At 35.5% G+C, this 24,425-nt stretch overlaps 1 protein-coding gene across 1 annotated transcript; it reads right to left on the bottom strand.

The window, feature by feature from the left end:
• Window positions 1-5,553: 5,553 nt before the first annotated feature.
• LOC117115534 (protein Wnt-5b-like) lies at window positions 5,554-21,453 on the bottom strand. The gene is made up of 4 exons (XM_033259375.1): window positions 21,198-21,453; window positions 16,739-17,007; window positions 12,682-12,974; window positions 5,554-7,077 (listed from the first exon to the last, which is right to left on the bottom strand). Exons 1-4 carry the CDS (start codon window positions 21,284-21,286, stop codon window positions 6,619-6,621), a joined length of 1,110 nt encoding a protein of 369 aa, XP_033115266.1. The 5' UTR covers window positions 21,287-21,453; the 3' UTR covers window positions 5,554-6,618.
• Window positions 21,454-24,425: the final 2,972 nt, after the last annotated feature.

Genomic DNA, 24,425 nt, shown 5'->3' with positions numbered 1-24,425 from the left:
ATAGGTATATGAATACGTATATACCGGTACGTTTCAGAAACATTTCAGTTGAATATGAACATGAATATGTATATAACTAGAAAATGTATATGCTAATGATATAAATATGAATAAGAATGTGAATATGAATATGTACATGGATATGAATATATATTGAAGAGTGGGTTTGCATGTAGGCCTATGCTCCAAGTGAAATAAAATGTAAAAGCAATGAAAAAACGGTACAATCATTGAAAGTTGACTTGCGGAACACAGATTTATTAAGTTTATTTCCTGATGATGACATAATTAATGTCGAAATATTGAATCCCAACACGATGGCGTGTATTTCAATACTTGGAGTATGTATTATACTTTCTTATCTGAAATTAATCAGTGGACCTTTCGGTTTTTCAGATTTATTAAGCTATAACAAAATCAAACGGATATTATTTCGATAGATCCTGCTATCTTTATCAACGTTAAAGTGATATGAAAGTAGATACGGTTATGAAAATTAATGTAAATAAGAATGTGAATATGAAGAGGGATATGGATATGAATATAATATGGATATGCAAACGATGAATAGTAACATGAATATGTATATGAATATAGATATGGTTATGAATGTGTATATAAATAAGAATGTGTATAGGTACCGGTACGGTATATGAAGATGGATATGAATAGAATATGGATATGAAAAAGTATATCAATATGAATAAGAATATGGATATGAATATAGATATGGTTATGAATATTAATATAAATAAGAATGTGAATAGGTAGAATGAAGATGAATATGGATAGAATATGGATATGAAAATTGATATAAATATGAATAAGAATGGATATGAATAGGTATGAAACGTATATACCGGTACGTTTCAGAAACATTTCAGTTGAATATGAACATGAATATGTATATAACTAGAATATGTATATGCTAATGATATAAATATGAATAAGAATGTGAATATGAATGTGTACATGGATATGAATGTAGATATGAATGGAGTGGTTGTTCTTTAAAGATAAGCTAATGGACCTTTCCGCTAAGCCCCGCCCTTGGATATTGTTACTAAGGTCCCACAAAGCGACAGTGTTAAAACATACGCGAACACGTGCGTTTGTGGCACAGCACGTGGGTTTGTGAGACGCGCGCGTATTCCTAGCGCTGTTTTGATTAGTCAGTTGTTAAGTTTGATTGACACTCCGCAAAGGTCTATTGTAAAACGAAACTTACCAGATACGTTTCGGCTTCGGTACCTTGATCTTTAAAGAACAACCACTCCGTTTATTATTGTTGAAGACAGATGAAATTCTTTGAGAATGTAGATATGGTTATAAAAATTAATGTAAATATGAATGTGTATATGACTGGATATCAATATGAATGGATATGGATATGAATATGTATGTAAATATAAATATTTATATAAACATAAAATAATAATAACAATAATAGGCCTAATAATAATAATGATAATAATAATAATAATAATAATAATAATAATAATAATAATAATAATATTAGTATTAGTATTATTATTATTATTAATATTATCATTATATGTTTCTGGAAGATGCCTAAGGTTCGGCAGTTTATCCAATTTGCGAACGGAAAGAAGGAATAAAACAAACTTTTTTTTTATAAACACAAATGAGTTAAAACCAATAAAACAATTTTATATTACCAACAACAATACTATGGATGTAGATATCTTTTTTTGATTATATAGGCCTATTATTAATTTTATTATCATTATTATATTATATGTTACCGTATGTTATATAGTGTGTATTTTGCTTTACTATATGTGTCTATTGATTATATAGAGATCTTCATTGATTTTTTACTAACAAAAGTTCATTTTCTTATGACTTTGAATTGATAATAAATCTCTTTAAAACATTATTCGACTACTTTTTTCGTTCTAATTTGGTTATTTACCGATAATATGGTGTCATAGCAACACCTTAGAAAAGATGGAAGAGATGACCAAGAATGCAGGCAAAACATAAGCTAACATGAACTTCACGAAAATAATAAAAGAACAGCAACATCCAAAACAACAAGAATAATAATAGTAATAGGGCTAGCAATGGCAATGTCAATGGCAAAATTAATAGCAATTGCAATAGAAATAACAAATGCAACAGCAATATTAGTAGCAATAGCAATAGCATTATACAATAACAATACAAATAACAATAACAATATAAATAATAATAATAATAATTAATAATAATGATGTTGATGGTGATGATAATGATGATGATGATGATGACGGTGATGATGGTGATGACAATGATGATGACAACGATGTTACGTGTAGCCAACGGTTTTTGTCGAAATTGGACACGGATTCTGCGAATTTAAAACTAGGCTTTAGGCAATTATCAACCTACAAAGGATTCCTGTGATACGTAGGTGCAACAGAACACAAATGAATCAGGAAAACGCGGGGTAAAAATCGTTCATTTTTGCCAAAATTGGCCAATCTTCACCTATTCGTTTGCGAGCCTTATATTATGGTACCCAACGGAAAAAAAACCAAATGTTAAGTTCGATTTAATCTTATTCAACGTCTCATTATCTTAGCATTTGAATGTTTCAAATGATCCCAGAATCGGACACATGGGCGTAACGAAATAGCATCGGAAATAACAAGCAGTATTTCACACAAGGTTGGTACTTTTATTATTGTTATTATTGTTATGATCGGTAGGTGCCACACAACAACCGAAATATGACGGCGTCATAGTTTTCCTGCTGGTTCTTACCTTATCAATAAACATTCCCATTATGTTTGATTTAACCTTGTGAACATCATTTTCTTAGCGTTTAAAAGTTATAATTTTTTTTTTTTTTTTCTTTACGTTTTTGCGAAAATTGGCCAATTTTTCACCTAGTCGTTTTCCTGCTGATTCCTACCCTATGGTACCCAGGGATCATGGAAATGCCGATTATATTTGATTTAACCTTGTTCAACATCATTTTCTTAGCGTCTAAAAATGTTAATTTTCCCAAATTCTACTCAATTGACGAATTGAGTAGGCCTATCGCTTGAATTAACATTCAGCTTAAAACTTGTTTTTAAGTGGCGTTTGTCAACCTACAGAGTGGTGTTGTGATCCGTAGGTACCAATACAACACAAAACAACCCGAAATGGTGGGGTCAAAAAAATCGTCCCAAAAAAATCGTGAGCTATACCCTTTACGTTTTTGCGAAAATTGGCCAGTTTTTCACCTAGTCGTTTTTCTGCTAATTCCTACCCTATGGTACCCAGGGAACATGGAAATGTCAATTATATTTGATTTAACCTTGTTCAACATCATTTTCTTAGCGTCTAAAAGTTTTAATTTTCCCAAATTCTACTCAATTGACGAATTGAGTATCGCTTGATTTAACATTATATAAGCTTAAAACTTGTTTTTAAGTGGCGTTTGTCAACCTACAAAGTGGTGTTGTGATCCGTAGGTACCAATAGAATACAAAACAATCCGAAATGGCGGGGTAAAAAAAATCGTCCCAAAAAAATCGTGAGCTATACCCTTTACGTTTTTGCGAAAATTGGCCAATTTTTCACCTAGTCGTTTTCCTGCTGATTCCTACCCTATGGTACCCAGGGATCATGGAAATGCCGATTATATTTGATTTAACCTTGTTCAACATCATTTTCTTAGCGTCTAAAAGTTTTACTTTTCCCAAATTCGGACTCAATTAACGAATTGAATATTGCTTGATTTAACATTATTTAAGCTTAAAACTTGTTTTTAAGTAGTGGCGTTTGTCAACCTACAGAGTGTTGTTGTGATCCGCAGGTAGCAATACAACACAAAACAACCCATTTTTCACCAAGTCGTTTTCCTGCTGATTCTTACCCTATGGTACCCAGGGAACATGGAAATCTTGATTATATTTGAATTTAACTTGTAGAACATTGTTTTCTTAACGTCTAAAAGTTTTAATTTTTCCAAATTCGACTCAATTGACGAATTGAGTATTGTCAGATTTAATATTATTTAAGCTTAAAACTAGTCAAATCTCTTATACACATCTAGATGTGTATAAGAGACAGACATACGGTATTGTTTTTAATGATAGAACCTTCTTCGAGTGATATAAGTTCTTCCTTGAATGCAGAGAATATTAATAGGACGAAAACAAAAGGCGATGAAACAGGTTTCTGAATCAAATCAATGATTTAATACTGCTGATGTCATTCAAGCAATGTATAGAAAACGAAAACTAAACATTTCATATTGCCAATTAATACTCAATATTTTGACAACTTACAGTTACAACAGTAGTTTCATATTAACACTTATCATATTTTCTAACTTATTTTCTTAAAGCAAACATTCTAATTGGCACAATTTTCTCATTACAGTACCATTAATTAGATTTTCTGCAAGAGTTGAGTTTGTAAAAAGTTTATACAGAGTGCTGATGTTAGTATGTCTCTTGATGTAATTTATCTTATGAAAAACACAAGAATCTGAGACTGAACTAATTTCTTGTTTTCATCTCAGTTATATTCACAAAAAAATGTATTTTATATATAATTATATTAACAACTAGTAATATTTATTAAGTAAACTTGACTAAAGAATATAACTGATAATACCCTTTTTTACTAGGTGGTCATTGTTTTCATTTCATTAAAATGCCTCAAATTAAGTTATATGAAATTGTTATCTATCAGTCAAGTTTAAAATACTGTATTAAATATTGCTTAATATTCTAATTTTAATCGAGGCTTCAGTGCTGCACATGGACTGAATATTTGACAATTATAATTAGGCATACTTTTGAACGTCACGGAGAGGTGAAGCCGGGCACTCACTGCCGCGCCCGACGGCCGATGCAATAGACCTTTCCGGAGTGTCAATCAAACTTAACAACTGACTAATCAGAACAGCGCTAGGAATACGCACGCGTCTCACAAACACACGTGTTTCCCCACAAACGCACGTGTTCGCGTATGTTTAACATTGTCGTCTTGTGGGACCTTAGCAACAATATCCAATGGGCGGGGCTTAGCGGAAAGGTCCATTCTATGGAGAACGTAACACCACGACGCGCGCGCACTAGATCGTTTCTAATGACGGTCCGTTCAGATTGCCGTAGGCAATCACGGGACAGCGTCGCATCGTCTAGCGCTCACAGGGAGCGGAGTTTGATTTGTGGTGCGACGGTCGTACGACGCAGTAAGTGCCCGGCTTAAGAAAAAAAGTACCAAAATGTGTTGAGCCAAACGATATTCAAACAGTATACTGTACCAGGAAAAGGTTGAGTTAACAACTCGTCATACAGGCAAGTATCGATTAACTTACAACTTTACAAAATTTCCAAATAATATTATATGGAAGAATACACGGGTTATAATATACACATTAAAATGAGACAAGAGTTACTGAAGAACAGACGACGATACCCAATTGATATCGAAACAACGAGAGTTAACCTCACGAGGTTAAATTTCCAATCAAATATCGTTTCTTTATCTTACGTGGCAATCTGAAAAAAAAAGCCACATTATTAACATATCATAATAAACTTCACCCACATACAAATCATAGATATTATCAGAATATGGTTACATTTGAACTTGGCCCTAATATACAAGTAATTATTTACTTTAAACTATTATTGAACTACATGGAAATGCTCTAGGGCTATCCCATTACGGAAATTGAGAAATATAATTTTTTTGTCGATGTAATGTGGGTAAAACAGCCAACAACAGCATCACCATTATTGTTATTATCATAACATTTATTATACTTATTATTCTATTATCACTCTTTAAATAATCATAAGTTACCTGAACGCCCTTATATGCTTTGATCGATAATTCAACTCACTGGTAACTAGATATGCCAAGTATGTCTGTCATTATTTTGGTAAAACCTTCAACGTTTACTTTGATTCTTAAATGATTACTTCCCTGAAATAATGAAGCGCTGATTGATGTGAATGCTTCAAAAAGTATTTATCAAGGTCTTGTAAACTTACTTCAACATCGTTCACTAAAGATCGGTTTTATTATTATACACAATTGAGAATAAAGAAAATGTAAATTCCCTTATATCTGTACAAAGTCTACTATTTACAAGATATCTCTGTCCTTGTTTTAAAGATGCACAATGATCTGCTTCATGAATATGAAATCATCATATTTAACTAAATACAGCGTCAAGCACCGTTTTTCAATAAATAGAAAGAGTTGGTGGTGCATGAAGCAAGCCCTCACACCATTTACTATCTTTATACATCTACTAAGAAGTTTTTAAAATGGAGAAATTACATCTTACTTTCACGCTGAATTACGAACGGCCATAATTACTTTTGTTGGTAAATACTGTAGGTCTACTGATCTCTCCTGGTTGTTAGTATAATGAATTGATAATGCTTTATTCCGCAGCCCAAAGTGTTCCTCTGTTTGAATAATTCAGGCCCTTTCCGGATACTATCAAATCTGATCTACTACCCTGGAATTATATGGCATAAACCAACAGAGTGTCCAGGAAAGTGGCTCAGTCATTGTCTCGGGAACCTTTATGGTGGCGCTGTATACTTTACAGCTGGAAGATGAAATAAAATGCCGATATAGTGTCCAGTGGTATTATTTACAAATGTAAACGTCCTTCGTAAGTTTGCATCGTTTGCATTTCACGTAGCAGCACCACTTAAACTTACAATTGCACCTTTCCACCACCTCTACACGGTACGAGTTATACCCCCTCCCACAGCACATTAAATCACACCCATCCGTGCCAATCGATGTTTTGTTGCATTCCCTTCCTTTTGTGCCTAACGATCCTGTTTCTTCGTTCGATAAACAATAATTCGGGGACTGCTGTAGATAAACCAAATCCTCTTCGGAGGGCCGATTGAAGCGTTTTTCAAAAATGTCCATCTTTCCTTTCTTGTTGACGCGAACCTTTGACGCTCCGTCGTATTTCTCTTTCAAATAGCTTCCAATGACGCGAAACGGTGGTAATTGCAACCAGCAAGTTGTTAGACTACATGATCCAGACACACCATGACATTTGCACTGGATGTCAGTCTTGGCGTAGATAGCCTATGAAAAATAGAAAGATTAATATATCATTCTCATGTTGTTACGCTACACCTGTCAAATATGTTTTATTATTCTTGGGTTTCAGAATCTATCGTTAGCATTAAACATTATTGTAAATTATATCAGATATCACAGTTAGCTTCAACTTGTTTAGAAACGCAGTTTTTCACAAGTGCGCTGCATCGGTTCTCTTTTGACGCAATTAACGTGTACGGTATATATTTTAACGGCTGGCGTTACCTCAACAAATCAAGGTTAAAAAGTTCCGGATGTTTATATTTCAAACAGACCCAGAAGGATTATTATGCTTTGGCAAATTATTCAGAAATCAATTAGACGCGACATTTTGCCTATTAAAGTGCTGAATTCCGACATACAGCAACAGCGATACCATAAAACCTCGTAAAACTTGAAAAGCAGCGCCCCTCTTAAGTTTGCAAAAATAATGTCAAAAAGAAGGCCATCTTGAAAAGAAGCTCATGGGCTTCTAATTAAAATAGGATGAGCTTCTTTTCGGGATAGTAGGCCCTACTTACGTTCAGACTGACGTTATCTTTGATGATTATGATAGCGTGTCTGTATCAATATTATTTTATTGTACTAGCATGGCTAAAAGTAAAAAATATTAAACAAAATATCGAATTCTATACTTGGAAAATGCAGTATAGTAGCAATTACAGATATTTACAGCATTCATTTGAAAAAAAACGCCCCCTCTTTAATTTGCAAAAGTAATCTCGAAAAGAAGGCCATTCAAGGGTCATAAAAAAGCCAAGAGTTTCTATTCGAGGTTTTACGGTATTAAAGATGCGTATTATGAATGTGATAATGAAAAATTGATGGTAAAGAAAATTCAGATGAGTCATCTAGTGCAAGAATGTGCATTGCAAGACCAGTGAAGGAAGGAGAAAAACCACGTTTATTATCAGGGGAAGCAATCTTTTTACATCGAAAGCCTTATAATCCATAGACTTTACAAATTATCTTTATAATGACATGTTTATTTCCAACGACAAGTTGTAGTATGCTTTACTACATATGGTGGTATGACCTCTGTTGACGAACTTCCAGCTCAAACACGTCTACTAAAGCTTGAAGAAATCGCATAATCCACAGAGGAGAAATAAATCTTTTTTTTAACAAGGATGTCGATTTACTTTCCACAGATCAAGTACGGTATTAAACACTATATCGTATTGTCTTCGTTAATTAAACGCTATATCGTATTCTGTTCGTTAATTAACAGTATGTGCTAATTAATAATAGGCCTATATACGAAAATACAAGAATATATAGGTAGGTCTATAAATGAAAATGTATAACTAACATTTGGATTAATAAGTTATGCACGTGGGATACATTCAGTTGGTTCTGGTACTGGTTCTGGTGGGTAAAGATCGACCTGCAAAGGGACTCTAAAAGTGTAGAAGCTGAGTACGGAGGAAAAGGGCAATGGCATATCTAAGGGAAGGGGGCGCATGCTATCCAAAAATAGAATTATGGAGATGGTTAGGAAAGAGGAGGGAAGCAGGAATAGCATATCGGAGGATGTTTCCAATGAATCCAATTGTTTAATCTCTGTTCTGCAGTCGATAAGGCGAGACTTTTTTTATACCTTGCTTCGCGAACCCCCCCCCCCCCTTTTTTTTTTAAAGATCATCAGAGGAGGGCGAAAAAAAATAAATAAAATTGTGCTTTTTGCGCGACACCTTTGCAAGGCTTGTTCTGCGATGTCAAATGTAAGTTATATGTAGGTAGGACTAGATGTTTGATTTCACTACGGGGACAGCTACGGTACGCAGTGCATGAATTGCCGAGAAAACGGTGTAGCGATTGTATGGAAATCGCGTTTCCATAGAATCGCTCACCCTATTGGATAGTTGTCGAGAAGGTCGAACCTAGTTCAAATTTGCTGATTGCGTTGCAGACGAATCGGGGTGCCTTCCCGATTGCGTCAGGGCAGCTAGCAATGCACCCCGATTCACCGATAGTGTGAGCCACTCTATGGAAACCGAGCTTTAGTAAGAGTTTCAGTTTTACATTACTTCAGTATATGTATAGCCTATGCTGGTATCTGTCATTAGCCCGCCGGTCAGTCATATGGTACATCGTCGACTCGTAGCAGCCCTAGCTAATGTAGCTAGACTAGGGAGGTCGTCCACAGAAACTACAGACTAGGGCTTACTAATTATGAGGGGTGGCGCCGGGATTTGCCAGACGGGGGTCCGATGTCTCCCTCAAGAGCAAAGTGCGCATTGTCGGACATTGTTGGTCATGGTGGGGGTAGCGAAGCCCCCAAAAATGTTGGATGAGTTGAAAGTGGTAATAAAAAAAAACATGCCAAGCAGTAGACACACGCTACCGCTGGGAGCCAATTTTTTATTTAGCAAATAATTTTTGCCAAAAACATCTAGAAGGAGGAAAAAATAAAATAAAAAATGATTGGTAAATGTAAACAGTGTAGTAATGGGATGAGTACCGTAATTTATATAATTAGAAAGAAATATACAAAGGCCTATCCTGTTTTTGAAGATTTCAAGGCAGTGGCGGGCATAATAAAAATAAAGAAAAACTTCTCGACTCATGACCTAAGAAGATGTTTGTTCTTGATCAGTAAAATCGAGCTTTCACGGGGACTGGATAAACAAATTCAACATCAACCAAGGGTTTTGATGTAATTTGTCTTTCGAGTCACTTAACCGGGCTAGCCTGTCACCCACGTGACGTAGTTCCGTTAAGATATAATAAATTCCTGTCAACTTATAAGTTTAACATAAATAATCGACAAGCATGATACATGGGCTAGATACCATAGTTTACTTTTGGTTCAACAGTTACTATACGGTCTAATAATATCTTGTCTACAACCGAATGAAATCCATTACGGGCGGTCTACTCATAACCAATAGGTTTAACGTACTGTATGCCTATAAAATTGGTTCAATAGATAGCCTCATAAAGAGTCGCATTGCTCTTGCCTAAAGATATAAAAATATCAGAGTTCCAATATTAAAAAAAAAAAACTAACAAAAAACAAAAACAAAAAACAAAAAACAAAAAACAAATAAAAAAGTGTATAAAATATCAACAGTGGCATTTTTAAGATTAAAGCTAAGTACAAACGAATTATTTCCAAATCATGTCATAGGTTCTTTATGTAGACCTTGTACTGTTCTACATTTAGGAATGAGCAGTAGGCTTAGAAATAAATAAAGAAGATATCGCAACAAGTTCCTATTTTCTCAATTCAGTACAAGCATATAGGCCTATTTCCTGGCTCATTTTCTTTGCACAATAAGTAAATACCACACATGTATTTTTTATTATGAAAAATTACTGTTTTGTTTGACTGTTTCTGAGGCTTGGTAGATGGCCTGGTATCCATAAAATCCCTACACGCTATCGCCGACAACTTTCAACGACGCTGATTGGTCGGTTGAATTTTCTTAAAATCGCTACACTGTCGCTACAGTGTTTTCACTGCAATCCTTGCACTGCGTAGCTGTCCCTGACGCAATCGGGAAAGCTCTCTGATTCAACTGACCAATCAGCGTCGCCAAAGGAGTCGGCGATAGCTTGTAGCGATTTTTTTTAATGGAAACCATGATTTGCAGTGAAAACACCGTAGCGACAGTGAAGCAATTCTATGAATCCAGCCTATGACACAAGTACTTAACAACTTCCGATATCGAAAATGACTTGGAAAGAATAAATTTAAGATGGCGTACTATAAGAAAATTTGACACATTGACTGCTATGACAACATTCCGCAGACGTGGGAGTCAACTGAATTTTTTCCCAATGCAGGCCTACGTGGAATACAGTGTAAACTTTTAAAACAACAGGGAAAAAACTTTTAAATTTTAAATTCGGGAGTTTTTTTTAAGATTCAGCATTCAACACCACATTTATCGAGTGTGGTCCATCAAATATTAAATTGAGTAAACTATTCATTCATAGTAACGCGTTTATCCCCACAGTAACGCATTCATTTACTCTGTAACATATTTTCTAACCTGTAACGCATTTATACACAATAAATCATTTATCTAGCCACCGCAATCAACGAGTCCATTATATTCATTCAATAATGCATTTAAACGGGCACAAACGCATTTCAGCAACTAATATTATGCAGCGTATGAAGCATGGGCATTGGCTATATCATAAAAACAAATATTTTTTTTAACTCATGGATTAACCAACGGTGAATATCTAAATGCTACAAGCTACTGATTGGACCAATTAATAATGACCCTACCTACTGTTGTAATTTCTATTCCAATTGCAAAATAAATAGGTGCCGTTGGATAGACATGTTTTAATCTAAGAGTAGAGAATTCAATGCTACCCGTTATACCTACGTTAATACTTAACGATTTGCAACCATCGAGCAGCAATAAGCATATCCTGAGTAGACCTGTTGTAATATTTTGGACTTGTAATAATTATTTTTGAACACAAAGAGAATATACTCAAACGCTAGCGTCTACTGTAGTAACTCAAGATTGTACTGATGGCAATTGTCATTAGTTGTGGAATAAAAACTAAAGTTTTATATTACTTAATGGAATTGATTCAACTCACGAGGGACGTAAGGCAAACGTTAGAGGACATTGTATATAATGCATTGATTTATGGTCGGTTTATTTTAAACATAAGAATACAATGCAACAATATGAATTTCAATGAAAGTGAACATAATATCTGTGGTTTTACTTATTTGATGAATTTTAAGGTGCATTTCGCACCAGAATCAATTTTTTTGAAGAAAAAAACCCAGTTATTTACAACAACTTGAACACGCTCCATCCAGCCCAACACAAGACTTGTAAATTCAACATGTTTCAATAGACTTCGTTACCTGTGCTCAGTTTTAGCTTTAGACATTTTCTGACAGGGGTCTAATGATTTTGACAGGGGGTGGCCTCAATCAGGTTCCTAAAATAATATCCAACGTGTGGTCAAATGGTCAACTTTATTATTGGATTGGAAAACTTACTTTTAGTCCGACGACTTACCGTGGCGTCGGAAGACGGAGTTGGGTGGGTGGGTGTCAGAAAAGGGGAATTTCCCTTTTTATCCACACTGGCGTTACAACTGACTATGCTATTGCTGTATGCCTACCACAAACTCATTCAAATGCTTGTGGTTTTGCTGAGACACTTGTGTTTCGAATGATAAGCATCTCTTCTGATCACCCTATCCAATTATACAGTAGACTAACCCTGTTACTTTCTAAGAAATTGTTTAGGGTGTGTGAACCGTACCTTAAAATTCGTCAAATAAGTAGAACCACAAATACCATGCCACGTGTTCAGTCACGCCACTTGGCTCTATGCAACCACAGATGAGCTATGGCGAATACATTGCACGGGCGGGGATAGTTTGATAAATACCAGGGGCGGATCCAGTAGGGGAAACGGGGGAACTGCTCCCCTACCCCCGTGTTGAAACTGAATTTTAAAATTTCAATGCATGTATTGAAATTAGCGATACTCGCTTATCAATTCTGAATAGGTTGTGAACCCCCCACCCCTGTTTGAAAAATTAATTTTGGATCCGCCCCTGAATTCACTATAGGGCCTAGTTAAAATCACTTACTCTTCTCCCTGCCTCATTGTTGTGTAGGTTCATTTTTATTCGTTTGGATTCACTTGATCCTTTTTGTGGAGTTGAATCTTTTTCCCTGATGTCTACGAAATTCTTACTGAATTGGTACCCATATTCGACGTTGTCCCCACATCCGCCCCATATCCATTCCTTTGGAAGGTCGTCGGGCCTAGAGGCTCTGCTGCAGCCACACGTCTGTAGGCTACCTTCACGGCAGTTTCGACTGATGGAGTTGATGACACCAGCTGCCGAAATCGCATGCGTAAATGCGGCTTCTCTGCTGGCTGTACAAAACGGAAACAAAAGTGAATAACTGATTACTTATTAGGTCTACATCAATCAGTCAATCAATCAATCTGTCAGTAAAGTTAGTCTGTCAGTCAGTCAATCAATCAATCAATCAATCATCAACTAATCGATAAAGAATCAATCGACCAACATTTAATCAATAAATCAATTTAGTGTAGTGATCGGGCTATTAATCAGTCAATAATTCAATCAATCAATCAATCAACCAACCAAATATTTTATTATGTAATATTTGGTCAAACATAAAAATTGAGCGAGATGGATATGTAGTGCTTAAAGTACTTTCGGATGGGACAAATAGCCGGTGGTCCCCTAAATATAATACCACGTGCGCACAAAAAAGCACAATGCACTATGAAAATAGTGATTATCTCTCGGTGTACTAATCAGGCGCTGCACTGCGGACGCCGCGAGTTCCCATGGGCCTGATATAAATTAGTTTTTTGCACCAAGGATCATGCAGTTACATTTACAGTTACTTGTTGTGTGGGTATCCGGCACAAGAGTGCCAACCGTATCGTACTAACAAATACCTCAACGTCACTAAAATCTATGATTTGATAGCCTACCTAAAAACTCGGTTATATGTTTAGTAATATTATTGTGGTGGTTATCTAGACCAAGGTGACACTACAAAAGCGGTCTAGTATATTTTCTAACAAAGGCATCGGCACCAGTCCTCCTCGTTCTAAATTTCACAAATGATCACGGATATTTCTAGTATTTGATTTGATAATTTTACACAATATGAATGCATGGGTTTGCAAAGATAGTCGGATCATATTATGTTTAACGTTTGATAAAAACGATTTTCGAACTTCTAAACAAAATTCTGACAAGTAGTTCATTGTACTGAGAACAAACACCCATCCGTCTACAGAGGGAAAAGTTACTGAAAAATTTGCGGTTTTTTTTGGCAAGCAATAAGGTGTCCCAGTGGAGTAACGGTAAAAATCGCTCAGAGGCTCTGATGATGAGCATTGGTTCTATGAATAGGTTGACAGGTAGAGCTTAATAAACTTCAATGACGATCGGAACAATAGGCGGACAAAGTTTCATTCGAAATCGTGTGAGGCAAGTGAAGAGAACGACGGACAGGCAATAATTGGTTTGGTGAGCTCTGGCTGCGAAGCTATCAATTATTCATTGACATAAGTACAAACAAAGGCAAGTTAGATTGATCTGTACAAAAGCTTGTTTCGGTTACACAAGTAAGTACTTGGCGAACGTGACCCGTTATGTAGGGACGTTAGAACATATTCGAAGGTTTTTTTAGTAATTCCCATGGTACAGGCTACCCTGAGGTGGTAAACATGCATACGCATAACTCATGGGATTCGTTCTTACTCCCATGGTCAACTATTTAACACGACTTCTATCCCATCCATTCGTTGATATTCGAAGAGCAGATGAACTTGATTAACCCTAAAATGGTATGATTGAGTGATGTTGGGGTACCGTATGCTAAGGGAAGGGGTGGTACTGCGCTAAGATGCCAACAAGTGGATTCAACTGCCCAGTAATGGTTTTGAAAAATTATAAATGATATTTGTTTATGTACGCTATCTAAATTTACAGGATAACATTGCTTTCTGACGTAGTAGATAGTATTGTACCGTGCATTTTTTTTCACCAGAGACTAAATCCATACAACCAACAAGTAAGCACGATCTAGTAAGGTCAAGAAACACTCGGCCACTCTCATGCAATACGCACTGGTATGTCATTCCTATGGAATATGGACTAGAACACGATTAGAAATTACTACATACACACATTAATTGTCAGTAATCAATTTGCCTTGCGGATTTTCAAGCTCTAACAAGTTTAATACCATAATGGATAGAGTCTCCCGAGTACCAAAGGAACCATGGACCGGGTACCTGGTCCTCAATCATACACGACTATTGTAAACTCTGTCCGTTCCATCGATTAAATTCGTCGCTTCACTAACAATAATTGAATATATTCCTATGTTTTCTGCTGTTACCGGTGCATGATCCCAAATTGGCTTGTACAGTATCACTTTTTTCGGAGCTTGTTTCATACTATCGTATGTCAAACTTATCAGTGAACCCCATAATCCCAAATGTTTTTAAATAACTGATTGATTTGCCAGAGCGAACAATGATGAAAGTTAGAGAATAATTTTGTATGAGTTGCGCGCGGTCTTATTTTTTTTAATTTATTTTTTTTTCGAACAGGCCAACAAGTTCCGCAATAAATTTATGCTACATTTCAGACTGGTAAATTATACAATGATGCTGCTGATAATGATGATGATGATGATGATGATAATACAGTATTACTGTAATAAACTGTATTTATTCGAATAAACGTTTATTGTTGAGAAGGGTGTATGAGGGGACGTTTATTCGAGGGAGGCGTTTATTTTTGTTGGTTTAAAATGGATACGGTACGTAGGCCTATCGGTACTCAAATAAACGCACCTCAATTACATTGTAAATGTGGAACTACAACACATAATTACCGTCAAAATGTGTTATTGCCTGATCAGTAAGACTATCCGGTTAGAAAAAATGTATTTCTGCTGGAGTAAAACATAATTAGAATGTGTTGAGAATAACGTTAATACTTCCATCCATTGTTTCCAGCCATTTAGGGGCGTTTATTCGTGAGAGGCGTTTATTCCAAATGAGGCTCTAGGGGGAATTTATTCGAGAGGGTGTTTATTCAAAGCAGGAACTTATTCGATAAATACGGTAATCGTAACACAGTAGCAGAGGTAACTTGAGTTTGTCGGGTAGGGAAGGGGCAGCGAATCGTATGGTGTCAAAGTGGAAAGGGTTTGTGATGCTCCCACCCCTATTATCTTATTGTGAGGTACAGGGATTTTAGATTAGGCCTAATCTCGTATTTAAACAATGTCACACTTGGTTAGAGATTATTGTTTGCTCACTGCTGGGGTGGCGATTGCTCCTTTGGATTCGGCATTGTTTGTATCGGTAACACTTCCTTGGATTAAACTCTGATAGTAATACGCCTATCATATAACACTTTTTATTAGTGAAGAACGGTAGCTTATTTTATATGTATATGTGTGTATGTATGTGTATGAGGTGTATGCTTGCGTATGTGTGGCCTTATATACATGTAGGGTATACAGTATGTGTACTGTATTTAACAAGATAAATTCGGGTTGGGAGCGTGATGTTAGTGAAGGGTCGAGTGTGGTTCGTCGACTGGGGTTCCATAATATTATGGAGCTTTCGTTAATGAGCTATGCTGGGTGCGTTGCTGGCATCGTGGTCCTAATTTGAATACTGTTCGCTGTCTATTATGTTAGGACTTTATTTTATACGTATTATACAATGTTAATAGCAAACTATCTTTTTTTATTATTAAACAAGGTAATGTTGCTGCATGAGCAATAATCTTACTATTTTATATTTAGTTTTCACTTTACCTTGTTTGTTTTAGGTTACTACCATCTTTATATTGTTTTTATGCTTGCTTTCTTGATAGTCTTTGAAATTTATTTCTGATGTTTTAATAGGCTATTTGTAGTTTCTGAACGCACCGCCAAATTGGCGTGTGCCACTGATACAAAAGTGTACGTTCAAATAAATTATTATTAATTATTATTATTATTATTATTATTATTATTTTATTATTATTATTATTATTATTATTATTATTATTATTATTATTATTATTATTATTATTATTATTATTATTATTATTATTATTCGGGAAAAAATGATAAATGATGGCTTACCAATCCTCATTACTCGGCCAAAAACGGACTCTTGATCGGAAGTGCTGCAGTTCCATCGCTGATCTCTGAATTGATATTGACATTCCTCGATTCCAACCTTAGCCCCTTCACCTATAGGCCCCATGTGGTCGCTATACAGGTTGCAAAGCTTTCGTTGCCCTGGTGACAAACCAGGTAGTTGAGTACACATCTGCTGCGTGCCAAATATCAACACATCAGGATTTCGTAAGGCTTCGTATTGATTGAATGATGACTCTAAACCTAGTGCCCTGTAATGACGCATTTACAACTTATTATTTGAATAAATTTCTCATAAGTTAAGTCAAAAAGCATACCCTAAAGATCGAAAAATGATAACCACGTTTTATTATAATTCCTCCCAATTTCACAAAAAAAAAAAAAAAAAAAAAAAAAAAAATTAAAACCGTTAAGTTTCATAGAACCTAAATAAAAATTAAAGTTGTGTTGGAGCCATATCAGTGATAGGTGCCTACAGATACGTAACGGATACCGATCGATATAAAATAATTGACGGTAATCACTACAGCTAATCGATTGTGATCGACATTACAAAAGAATAATGTTTTCATAGATTAGGATTAACAAAGTGGACTTTTATTGTTATAGTCATCGTCAACTATTTGCGAGGTAACTTAGGACTATAACTCGGATATTTTTACAATTGAGTCAAAACTTTGTATTACAGTACCCGTATGTTACCGCATTATTGTCCGAAATACAGGCCTAAATGTAGATGAAACTCGCTGAATTGATGAGCTGAATAAGGGCGTGGCCTGTGACTACACCGTAACAGCCGAAGAGGGCAGCTTTTAGCCTTAATGTTCACATTAATTCTCGACAGAACCCCTAAATTACCGAAAGTACTACTACATTACGAATTGTTAAAATATTGGGCCCTACTCTGACATAAGAATACAGGGGCCAAATCTATACCTACCATGTTTCGTATTGAATTTTATGCGCCTTTTTTTTTTTTTTTATGTATATTCCGTTTACAGTAGAATTCAGTATTCTATTTCCTAACTTACTTAACTGAAACTTACTGGGCAGCTTATTTCCATGCTTTTCACACTCCAAATATGCATGTTCACGTGGTTCCTTTATTTGTTTTTCAATGAAGCATATCCCGTTTGTACGTTTTGTTTTAACAGTGACAGAGGACAAATGCATTTTGTACTTCAGTAGGCCTAAACGTAAACACCGAATTCTTAACAACATGTTTTCAAGCCAACATTTTGGAATCGTTATAACGAGAAATTGTGTCTAAGTACTAACCGTAATTTCATACATATGTAATATACTGTAATGACCAAATATACATAGGCCTAGGTCAATGATAATAATGACATAATTATGAAAATTAATTTTAATAATTTATTACCATCGTCATATTTATTATTATTATTTATATTCTTGTTTTTTCAATAATATTAATAATATTATTGCTTTTTAAAATTAATCTTTATATTACTATTAATATTATTAATTGTTATTATGCTTATACCAATATATGGTGATTATCATAGCCTCTGCCTTGCGCGATTATGTAATGTAACATGATGATGTACTACACTACTAAAAGGAAAGTTTCCCATTTACACTAATTTACCCTTTCAAAAAACGCAGATGTCTTGACGTTTCGATTCATACACTTTGATGTTCATCAAGAAATGATGACGAGGAAACCTATTATTGTATTGAACAAATTAGTGTTTCCTTTGTGCGAGCCATATCATAATATATGAGCTTAACACACATCAATCAAACTATAATAGCGGCCAACCACAATGATGAAATAATATTTACAACACTAGTTAAATATTTAACTAAATATAAGAGTGTCGTTATCGCGGTATTCTAAGGCCGTGAGATGTCTTTTACGTGTTGAACAAGTAGATCAGTTAATTCAAATCTTCGGATTCGAATAAGCCTTTCGTGCAACAGGTGCAATTGGTAAGTATTGAAACTAATCCGATAAAGTTTTAGAAACAAATTTAAGAAGGTTGGTACAGTGTTTAGAACATTCTTCTCCTGTTCAGTTAAGTACAGTATACGTTTAAAGTCACCACCATTCCGATTTTGGTGGATTTCTTTTTAATGGACTTATTTTAGGTCCAAATTGGAGACAACACAGAAAATGGCTAATAAATTATTGCAAAAATTAATTGGGGTATTCTCTGTCCACCTCTCCGTTCACGAAGAGAAACGATTTATCAAACATAAACGTATTTTATCAGTAGGCCTAACTGTATAATGATTAATAGGTGCATACATAATTTCTACCTTATTTTCACTGAGGATGTGTCCCCCAAAACGAGGCAGTGGTATTGCTTTGTGTCTTGTTTACCCCACTTGTTTGTCAGACATTGCATTGTCACGAAAATGATATTTACCGATGTAAGTCAATCGTCAAGAACGGTTCATCATTCGTAGGCCTGGTGAATATGTTGAGATTTTTTATTCTCTGGACATTTGTATCCAGTGTTAAACTGTTACAATTTCCCCTTCAAGAATTCGCACTGGGGAATCTGTGTCTACCTTGTGGATCTTGAAAGGCAGCGCATTATTTTGTGAAGTTATTTCAACATTTGCCCTCAATATGTCAATCAGAGTCCCATTTTGTGAAGTTATTTCAACATTTGCCCTCAATATGTCAATCAGAGTCCCAACAAGGAAACGTGCCCGAGGCGTCTACGCAAGAGGGGTGATCATTTAAACGTGCCCGAGGCGTCTACGCAAGAGGGCTGATCATTTAAACGTGCCCGAGGTGTCTACGCAAGAGGGCTGATCATTTAAACGTGCCCGAGGCGTCTACGCAAGAGGGCTGATCATTTAAACGTGCCCGAGTGTCTACGCAAGAGGGGTGATCATTTAAACGTGCCCGAGGCGTCTACGCAAGAGGGCTGATCATTTAAACGTGCCCGAGGTGTCTACGCAAGAGGGCTGATCATTTTGTTTTCTTTATGGATCTACAAACAAAATTGAAACATCGATTCTAAGGGGTTTACGACAATTACATTGGTATGTTTTTTGGCGTCAAGGAGACGTTTGGTGTTAGAATTTTAGAATGACACGTTTCAACTGATTTTTTTTAAAGGGGAAAGGTTTTAACTGTAGCTTCAAAAAACTTGTATTCAAAACGTGATGTTTTGGTTTTTCATTTGTGATTGGATACTATTAGTATTCGTTCCTTTCCTAGGAACTACTGTATTTTATTTAATCAAAATGGAGTAATCATTGACTACTCGCGTCTTCCCTAACTAATATAACATAATATTATAGTGTACGGTATAGGCTTTATCTTCAGACGGTGCTGTGAATTAAAATAGGTTAAATAATCAATCAATTTATTGAAAAATGCTTTTGTATCACGCACCTTGATTGTGTATCCTACAAAGCCTAGGCAATAATTAATTTATATGTTGAAAGCGTTAACAAAACAGAAAATTCATTTAAAGTCTGTTTAAGTCTCTTTTAAAAATAATAATAGCGTAGGATTATTCGATCAAAATCGGAGAAATTAATTACCGGGTATACTGAAGAGCAAGTTGTACAACAAGTTGGAAAATTCACACAAGATTATTAATTTTAAACTAATTACCGTATACTAGATAGAATAACTATTGTCTATCAGTTATCTTTGAATTTGTATCCCTAGTATTTCATGTTACCGCCTTTTATTTACCGCCTTTAATTATATGCAAATTCATCATGATTAGGCCTACTATAGAATGATTATCTAAATCGCTTTCTCAATTGTTTATCTCAATTGCTGGTTTTTGTTAGATTGTTAATCCTATCTAATCACCATCATACGACGTTGTGTCGCTGAAGAATGGCACAGGCGTCTATAATATAAAGTCAACGTAGGCTTCTTATTTTGATTGTGTGTTTACATTGTTTGTGTGTATAAAAAAAAACATACGTGAAACTAACACATTATTTAGGTCTATTTACGCATTGACATGTTTCAGTAGTGAATAAGCTAAAAAAAAGTGTGAAAAACATAAATTTACGTTTAGGTTTTTATGAAAAAAAAAGTCATTTTTATCTGGAAGACACCATTGTCTTCTTATAATATTATCACTAGCCCAGTGACCAAACCTTCACAATTTATATATAAATATAGCATTACAGCAAGACGGTATATAGTTATAACTTGGGCAGAGTGATTAATATGAATTAATATTAGTAACAAATAGAGCTGAATAACTGACAAGGGTTGAAGCGGAAATAAACTTTAGTATGGAATGGAGAAAAAGATAACCACAACCAGGATTCGGATCCGAAAGCCTCTCCTGTCTACGCAGAGACCTTACACATGGTAAAGCCTATTTAATTCAATGGACATTTAAATGTATTGAATTACATACAGTATCATAACAATTATACTGTGCTTTGCAATGTTATATGTGAATTAGCTTTACTGATTACTTACCACCACGTCGCATCTAGACTCTGTGAAGTTTGGTTATGGGGCAAAAGTAAGACGATAAATATCCACAGAAAATACCGCACAGATGCCATGCTTCAAAACTGCTTGATCTAATCCTTCCGCTGTCAAGTTTGCAAAGAGTGCATTTGTCGTAAATACTCAGCGGATGAATAAACACTCCGTCCGGGTTACCGATAATGCAGCACGCTGTATACTGGTCCAGTGTATACTCGCCTCGCACCCCCAGTCCTTTCGCTTTACCTGAAAGGATAATGACGTCATAATTAGCCTCCATCCAGCGGTACGTCAATAAACATGTCTGAAACTATGGTGGCGTTGTGTTGATTTGTGTATCGCACGTTAATGGGTTTTAACATTAAGTACCAGGCGTTGTCTGGTTTTCCGTAATAAGAAGATCCCATCAAACTATAGTCTATAGCGCCTGTCAAGTTAGCATTTTCATATTGAATATAATATCAAATGTAGCCATGGGCCTATCCGCCAAATTGTTTAGGGAAGGAGAGATGCTGACATAAATATTGCATCCCTTGCTTTAAATAAAAAGCACTCAAACAGCAGAGTATGAAGTAACCTGAAAACATGGAACTAAACTATAAACCTGCTTGAAGCAACGGCAGAGGAGCCAGAATTACCGTTCCGTTTTCCAGCACTTAACCCCAGTGAGGGCTAGCTGTGGCGGATCTAGGAATTCGAAATAAAGGGGTCCCTGGGAGAGGCTTTCACAGACAGAGGGCTCAGCCCCACCATGGTTGGGGCTGAGGTAAGAAAAATTATGATTCAAGCACTTCTATATGGCCGGAAATTGCACTCTCAGACTTCTGAATATATTTTAATATTTTTTTTTTCTAAATTGTTTAAATTTTGGGGGAAAAATTAGGGGGCCCTGGCCGGCTGCACCACCCCACCCCTTTGAATCCGCCACATATCAGGTTCGTAGCAAGTGCTGAACATTGTAGCAGTGTTCATGTTTTAGTGGTTTAAGATGCTCCATGTCCTTAGTTTAATTCCTGCAAATACCACAATACTTTTTCTCATGATTGAAAGAGATCTCCATGGTTACATCATGATACTTGGTTTAATAATCTTTATGAGATCATAAGAGCAGAGTTAACATATGGCTTAGTACACCCTAACTCTACACACAAGGTAGATGGATAGATCCGAGAAGCCAATGGACATCCTGCAGGGGTGGTGTCAAGATTTGCCCGACGAGGGTCCGATGTAGAAGACTCCCCGACGAAAGCGTAAGTGGGCGTGGTCAGGCATCGCTTAAAATATCTTGGAAGTGATACAGAGGCGGAGCTCCCGGAAACCAGTCTCAGTCTTAGTTTGCAGTTTAAGTGTTTAAGTGACCACTGCTTGGGTATTTACTCAAGAGCTTGGGTATTTTGAACTGGACCTGGGTTCTTGGGTATTCCGTTAAAATCCTTGGGTTTTTTTTTTTACTAAAAAAATTAAATATTTTTGTCATAAAGGAAGAATTAAGAAGTAACAAAGTATATTTCAGTTCATTCAAGTAAGCAAGACTCAACGAAGTGCACATAACATTGTTAATTGCCTGTTAATTTTATAAACATGGGTTCAAAATTGTTTATTTGTGATTTGCGTTGCCATTGATCTTACCTAATTAAAGCATTACATAATAAAACTTAGGAAAGTATAATACATACTCCAAGTATTGAAATACACGCCATCGTGTTGGGATTCAATATTTCGACATTAACTATGTCATCATCAGGAAGTTTCCTGATGATGACATAATTAATGTCGAAATATTGAATCCCAACACGATGGCGTGTATTTCAATACTTGGAGTATGTATTATACTTTCTTATCTGAGATTAATCAGTGGACCTTTCGGTTTTTAATAAAACTTGGTAACTGATCTACTAATAACACTACTGGCCGACTGAGGGCGTATTTTTCTATCCGTATTATCACCCTCATGAATGTTAATTTTAATAATTAACACAAACAATTACAATAAAAAATGGTTTAGAGAATGAACTAAATCTTTTCTGGATGCACCGTTAGGTTTTGTCTAACGTGTGTCACTGTTATGAAAGTGTAATCCAAAAAATATTATTGTATTTAGGACAATTAGGAGTTCTTATTTAATCGATTCTGTATGTGTGTATCCTAATTAGTATGAAGTAGTCTACTGTAGTCTTCAGACTTTAAACTAATTGTTTAAAAGTTAAGTTTATATTGTTGACAATTTTACAGTACAGTACCTCGAAAATTTAAGACTATTCTATTTTTCTACCCTATATTATTTCTGTGTGTCGCTTGGATGCACCATACGTTTTGTATGAGTGCCACTGTATCAAAAGCGGATCCAATAAATTGATTGAATTGATACCGTACTGTACTATCTTCTTGGTTAAACTAATACATTTTTTCTTCTCCCCGACGAATTGAGTCTTGCTCCTCACTGGTGCCACCTTTGACATCCTGTGTGCACGTCTATAACATGAACATCCAAAAGCAAAACCAGTACCATGTTAAAAAATGATAATAATAAAAAAAGAAATCAACAGTTGAGCACTTGCATTGTCAGATTAACACAATATTTACGAGACAGAAAGATATTGTAATGTAGCCTATATAATATTTTCGTCGTTAAACAGTTTATTAGGTGCTATTGTACTGTATTATATATTTATACTTTGTGATGTGTAGGCCTATGTAGTTTTGTGTAAGCTTAGAAAAAACAAATAGTTTACATGACAATAAGCTTAATCTTGAATCTAGATATAAATAAATCATTGATCTGGGATATTTGGTGACTTCTTGGTTGTTTGCATTTCACGTCTTGTTTATTGAAGTCTGAACGTCTTGGGTTTTCTATTAATAATCAATCTTACGTCAAAGTATAAACCACACAGGTCCTACAGGGCATGTGGTATTTTGGTGTATGAGATGACATTATCACGAATGATTTGATAAATATCACGCGAGTTTGTGAATAAACCGGTAAGTTTGTATAAGAGTCGAAATCAGGTTTTTGACAGACGTCCAAACGAATGTGTTTCATTACGTTATGAGACCATCACAATAACAAAGAAATTGCTTGGAAGACCACTTGAGCAACGAGCCATTTTAATATCCGGCCTGTCCCCCACCCCCACCTAAATTTTTCAAAATAAACAAAAATGAATAAAAAAGAAAATTATATTCAAATTTTAAGTCTGAGAGGGTAATTTCCGG

The sequence above is a fragment of the Anneissia japonica genome, unplaced genomic scaffold, assembly GCF_011630105.1.
Source record: "Anneissia japonica isolate Jap-2015-1 unplaced genomic scaffold, ASM1163010v1 scaffold287854_len485379_cov200, whole genome shotgun sequence".
NCBI lineage: Eukaryota > Metazoa > Echinodermata > Crinoidea > Comatulida > Comatulidae > Anneissia > Anneissia japonica.
Note: the sequence above shows the minus strand (reverse complement) of the source record. Positions and strands in the feature narration are given on the sequence as shown.